Raw genomic sequence first — 6,660 nt, forward strand, 5'->3', positions numbered from 1 at the left:
GATTCGACGGCTGATTTCACTCAAGCGCCGAAACAGGCCTTAAGATTAAGTTGGGCCACGCAAGGTTATTTGCTGGGCTAGGCCGGATGTAAGCCTACTCGGGAGGTTTCCTTGGCCTGTTAAGTTCAAACCGAAAAAGCATAAAGTGGGTCGTTTTAATTTTGTTTAATTTTTTGATTTTTCCTTATGATAGGTCTGGGCCGAATAAAAGCAATTTTGGTCTATTCTTTTAAGTTTTGTTATTTTGAGTCCAATTCACATTATGCTTTACTTATTCATTATGTTTTATGCACTATAAATTAATGTTTATTACCCAATATTATGATGTCAACTGCCCAATATTATCATGTGATTAGGACTTTTGGGCTCTAATGTTTCCATTGCATCTTCTCATTATTAATATTGTTTTATTATGCATTGCCCAAGTTGATAATTGCCTAGAGAGATGTATTGCTTTATACATACTTGACTAATGGGTATTTCCCAAATAATGATGATTTGACTTATATAATTTTGAGTAATGTTTAGTTTCCCAAGTGATACAATTATTTTATGATAATTAAGGAATGCATAAATCCAAGTAATGTTCGTCGATTTTTAAGTGAATTTTTTAGCCTCTTATGATTAAGTTTGTCTCAAACCAAAATAGAACCAGTGTGAAATTTTGATTTGGGTCTATGACTAAGATTTGGGCATTAATATGCTTAATATTGACTTTTCATGGTTGCATTCCAACCAAAGTTGTTTATAATCATGAATTGCCAGAATTTATTATCAACTAATAAAATATTTTTGTCCCTTGGCAATGCATATTTAATGGGGCTAATTTTGGACATAAGTTTTCGACTGACCTTTTGGATATTTCTCAGCCAAATCACGAATAATGTTTAAGTGCTTTTCGGTGATAAGCTAAGATGGGATCAATTATTAAGATTCTTCTAAGGTATTTAATTAGCTCCTTTTATGTTGTCAAAGTTTTTTATGCTTTAATTAATGTATTGTTTTAATGTTCATGCTTCCGCATTTAAGTAATTAATGTTTAATGTTTAGTAATTATAATCATGTGATGATGATTATAATTGTCTCCGATCAATATGTTATAGTTTGAGACTCAATACGATTATGATTAATTGACTCATGGCTACATAACCAATGCCATTATGGTCATGAACCATTTAATTCATTAAGTTATTGAGTCATCGACTCAAGTATTTATGTGACCATGACTGTTATGATTAAATCATCTCGGATTAAGATGGAACCAACAAGAAGTCTTAATTAGAGATTTAATGATGTTTGGGAATTATATTGTGGCACATGATTACATTCTGACCAACATTGATTGTAATCATATGTCATTCCCATATTTTTCCTAATCAAAATGGAACCAACGAGAAGTTTTGGTTAAATACTTCATGTTGATTTAAGGATTATATTTTATGGCTCATGGTTACATACTGATCAACGTTGTTTGCGACCATTTGCCATCTCCATTAATGAATCTAGTTATTCTTCGTTTTCTACCAAAAGGTGATGTAAAGTTGGACTACTGTTTTTTCCCTCAAGTTAGATTCTTCTTCGTTTCTACCCAACGATGAAATGAATTGGAATTATTAAAGTTTATCATTAGCATGTTATTAATCTGACTAGCATAGTGTTAATTTTATGGCAGACAATTATTCATAGCTTTTGTGGATATTAAAGTAATGATCAACGATATATCCCTGTTATCAATTTAGTCATAAATTCTTTGGTTGTTTCTAGTACTCTAATAAGGAATAGAAAAATTTATTAGTATATCATTCTTGAGGTTATTATGCACACAAACTTAATGATAATGTTTGGTTTCCATTGGAGAAGCATCTAACTAGACATTGACGAGAATTTAATTTCTAAAGATTAATGGGAGCAATTTAAACAAATGTCCCTTTTGATTATAAAATTTAGGATATGAGGGAGCAATCCTGTGGTTCAGTTATGATTATCTGGAAATAATGGAAAAGTATTGTGAAGCTCCTCAAAAATTATTGCCAGCACACTGATCATAATAGTGCTCAAATGTCAATGAACTAGGACATAAAGAAATATTGGAGCCTTTCTAATTCCCTTCATTACATTATTCTTTTCTACGACAACAACGAAAAATGAGAAGTGAACTATGATTGTTCCCGTGAATGTGTGCAATCATAAGGAAAGTTGGCCAGATACTAAGATAAAAGACTATATTTATGCTGCCATCATACCTCAAGAATATATAATTTTAAAGTGGGGTCATAGAGAATGGATAGGAGGCTAATGTTGAAGATGTTAGAAGTTTTCCATCAGTACTAAGTTGTGTTTTCACCCTTCATCCTAATAATATTACACTCTTATGAATTATTTGGGGGGCATTAAGCAAATTGACTTCATTTAAAATGAAATATTTATGAGAGTCCATCGAAATTGTGGCATTGATACTTATGCCACATTTCAAGGGGGAGAATGAAACTCTCATTAAGGAAGGAAATGCTTCATTGAAACATACCCATGACTAAATATTTAGTATATTTTCTCAACCTTTGGTGAACTTATACACGTATGCCAATGAGTTTTATGGATGGAAGTATTAAAGACATCTGTGCATACATTTTAAGATACTTATGTGCATAGGATTGATAAGCTTCCATCCAGACTAAAATTTGCTATCACTATTATTGTCTAAGCCATACCACTGAGTTTGTAGAAATATTGATTCTAGTGGGAGCTCTGAGACAAGGTAAACTATACTTGAGGACAATCGGGCTTATTTCCAATGCCGATAATCCGAGAGAATAGTTATCTTTTGTCTCTAAAAGTTTAACCTCCAGTTGATTCTGGAGTTTATGAATTTTGTGAGCCTCACACAGATATACCTTAAGTTTTAACCTTAAGACTACATTAGATCAGTGGGAGTAAGTTTAACCTCTTAGCTGTTAATATAGACGGTATCTTGTCTGACTATGAACAATAGGGATACTAATGTTTAAGACCTAACAATTTCTTTTCTCTTCTGGGTATTAACATTGTTTGGTGATCCCTCTCAAGGTTTGACTATTAAGATTCACCAAGATAGGTCCAATATTAAGGGAGTTTACTCTGATTATTGAGTGCGATAAAAGTTTTTCTTACGCTACCGTTGTCATGAATATTATGTATATTTAAGTTTGTATGCGCTCTCATTAATATTTTTAACAGGGAAACTTAGCAGATATTGATCCAGGGCTAGACCACTGGAAAGCTACTAAAGACGATGATTACATGCTCACACATGAGAAGTCTTATAACCATAAAGTTGTGCGTTAATCAGATGCCAATTTTTCAAGGTGTGTTGATATTAAGAAATCCACATCAAATTAAATCTTCACACTTACAGGAGGAGTCACATTGTGGAATGGCTATAACCAATCTCTTAAGGCATCACTGATGATGCAAGTTGACATGTAGCATTTTATAAGTCTATTAGATAATAAAAAATCCATAATATGCTGTTGTGGTTTAAGAATAAGGAAATTTTCTTTTGGCTTAAGATCCTATCACGAAATTTATTATGCAAGAGTGCAATTTTGCTTCGAGTAATAACATGTCCAGTGGTGCTGCCAAACACATGACGTTGTGAAAGATGAATCCATAATCAAATAATTGATGTTTAGAATATAAATATTAAGTTTCATGCTTTGATGATTCAGCCTATAAGTATTAACTATTATTTTCAATCTTACTATTTCTCTCGCTAAAGGCTTCTCTTTAAATGTTGCCAAGATAAGGTTAATGGAAGCCTATCTTACTGGAACAAATTGAGATCCCAAAATTTTGATTCTGGAACTACAAAGTTTGTTTCACTTTTTCAAATGTGCAAATGATGACGAATGAAAACAAACTGAACAAATGACCATAAGTGTTTAAGCCATCTCCTAAATAAATATAAGTGTATATCCTATTGAAATAGAGTAATACACTATAGATGCTACGGTTCAGTGGTGCCGTTATCAACTACTGTAACAATATATCTTAGTGTGCTATTCTATTGAGTATGGAGCTTATGACGTTAGCCTTTTGATCAAGTGGGAGAATGTTGGTACGGTGATCTCGGGCTAATTGTTTTGTCCCAGAAAACAGAGGTCTACACTCACTTAAGCGCGCGTGATCAGAAGCGCCACAACCGTTCTGTTGGCTTCGTCCTTAGCTGCATGTGCTATAAAGATGGGTCACGACTACTAATGATCTAAGGAACGAAACATAGTAAGTTGACCTAAAACTAGAACCCACTGATCGGGACAAAGCACGGCAACGGCTAGAAGACCATAGCCTCCGTTACAGGACCTCTACGACGCCAGTGCCAAGAGGAGCTCGGAATCTATGAGTCTACACCGACATCATAACTACATCGACATTTTCCATCAACGTGCCTGCATCACACAGGCATGAGGCCGTCAGTGGCCTTAGAGGCATCTTTTGCATCAGATTAGTCATATTGTATCTAACCGTAGAATTGTGTGTTCATGTAATTAGACTAAGTTTGATCGTGTCTTACATTAGATTATTGCTAACATTCGCCACTTACTAGGTCATTTGAGATGTGTTTAGTGCAGCATTTTCGTATGAAGAAAATTTATCAGATGGATGCTAAGAAAATTATGGGAACATTCTGTCAGTTTTTTTAAAAAAAGTAAAAAGACTGTTCATGTATGCTACTAGTTCATACGGGTGGTGCAAATTTTGGAACATATGATGCAATTTAAGACTGAAGATGATTGCATATGCAACCTTGTTGCAATTGGGTTACAGAGTGTTCCATTTTATTTTTCTTTGGCAATTCGGTTCTTCTTTTATCACAAGTTAGGTACGTTTGTTTCAACTGAAGATTTTGAAAAGTAATTTATAGGTTTAGTGTAAAAAGCTAGATTATAAAAAGCTTTTAGATGGTGAATTCTAAAAAAACTTTGATGGCCAATTTAGTAAAATAAACTTTCACAATTTATAAAAAGCTGACGAAAACAGCTTTTTAGACTTCCACAATCCAACAGATTGTAAAAAGTTATGACTCTTCTATCTATCTGTTCCAGTTTCAGATTATAAAAGTTAAAAGTCATTATACAAATCTGAAACATACCCTTAATTTGTTTCAGAAGTTCGCACACTAAATCCATACCATTCGCAATTCACACTAAATCCATACCATTCGCAATTCAGTGTTCAGATCCTTCAGTTCAGACTGAACAACTGACGGAAAGCTAGACGCACACTGACAAGAACGGCAAGGCCAGGAGCTGCAAGCGTGAGATCATCGCGGTGGCTTGAAGACTTGGGAGTACGGCGACATGACGGCCTCCTGCACCATCCGCCTGGGGTCAGCGGGGTCGCGCCCCCACCGGACCTCGCTCATGTTGGGTGTCTCCACGAAGAGCATGGTGAACTCGCCCACCTTCTCCGCGCGGCCGCGCCTCCCCGCCCGCAGCACGAGGTTGTTTCCCCTGTGGTACGAGAAGATGCCGCCCGTCAGCCGCACGATGTCGCCCGGCTCGAAGGCACCGCACTCGCCGCCCCAAAGCAGGAAGTGCGCCGCCGCGGTCTCGTCCGCCACCAGCGCCAGGCACGTCTCCTCCCCGCCTCGCCCCCCGTCGCGGGCCTGGGCGTGGGGGTGGGGCGGCCGGGGCGTCGCCGCAGCCTTGTCGAGCACGATGAACGTCGTGTTCACGGTGTTGGTCGCCGCCGGGACAAGGTCCTTGAGCTTCACCGTCCTTCCGCCGCCAGGCGCGTCGGCCTGCAAGTGGTTATCAAGTTAACCACCGTGGAGTACAAGCTCCCGTCAGGCATTTGATCGAACACCTTGTGCACGTCTCGGGTTTGCTTAGCAACGGCCAATGAAACCGAACGCGAGAGAAGTGATCGCAAGAGGAGGAGGAGGAGGAGAAAACGATGTGCTCACCTCTCTCGGCGCCATGAGCGACGCTCGGTTCGGGAACGCGCCCCCACCGCCCGCCCGCCCGCCAGCCGCCGCCGGGTCGCGTGCTGCGGATGCGATCGCACAGGCACAGGGAAGGGAACAGCCGCGCGCGAGCCGGCTATTTTGCCCACAAGCTGAGCTCGGCACCGCCGCGCGGTCGGTCGGTCAGTCGTTTGCGCTGGGCCGTTCCATGGGCCGCGCTCAGAGATACCTCCCTTGTATTGGCTTTTGCTGCGCTCAAAGATACGGGCTTTTCTGTCTTCTGCCTTCTAACATTTTAGTATTAATTTTTACAATAATTTTTTAAATTTTTAACATATTAAAAGTCAGAAAAGTTATCTTAATCAGCTTCTTAGCTTTTTAGTTTATTTTCTCAAAAATTAATTTTTCAGCTTTTTAAAAACCAGCTTACAGCCAGGGTTTACAAATTCGATAGAACCCTGAAAACCGCTCAGGGTCGGTAACCGCGGTTACCGCAGTAATCACATAGTAATTTAGTAGAAACCGATCAAATTTTGTTAATTTTTTTATTTTAAATTTAAGTTTGATTGATAACCACTCAGTTTCTAAATACGGTACGGACCGAATTGACCGGTAACCGCGATACCGAGCGGTTACCGTCGTATTTTTGAACCCTCCTCATAGGTAGACTATTTGATTCGGCTTTTAGCTTCTGAGAAGTAGAAGTCTATAAAAGC

General features: G+C 38.3%; 1 protein-coding gene across 1 annotated transcript; it reads right to left on the minus strand.

Moving 5' to 3' along the window:
- Positions 1-5,257: 5,257 nt before the first annotated feature.
- Positions 5,258-6,144, minus strand: LOC133892902 (uncharacterized). The gene is made up of 2 exons (XM_062333890.1): positions 5,945-6,144; positions 5,258-5,779 (listed from the first exon to the last, which is right to left on the minus strand). Exons 1-2 carry the CDS (start codon positions 5,957-5,959, stop codon positions 5,300-5,302), a joined length of 495 nt encoding a protein of 164 aa, XP_062189874.1. The 5' UTR covers positions 5,960-6,144; the 3' UTR covers positions 5,258-5,299.
- Between the last annotated feature and the right edge of the window lie 516 nt (positions 6,145-6,660).

Source organism: Phragmites australis, chromosome 15 (assembly GCF_958298935.1).
Source record: "Phragmites australis chromosome 15, lpPhrAust1.1, whole genome shotgun sequence".
Classification (NCBI taxonomy): Eukaryota; Viridiplantae; Streptophyta; class Magnoliopsida; order Poales; family Poaceae; genus Phragmites; species Phragmites australis.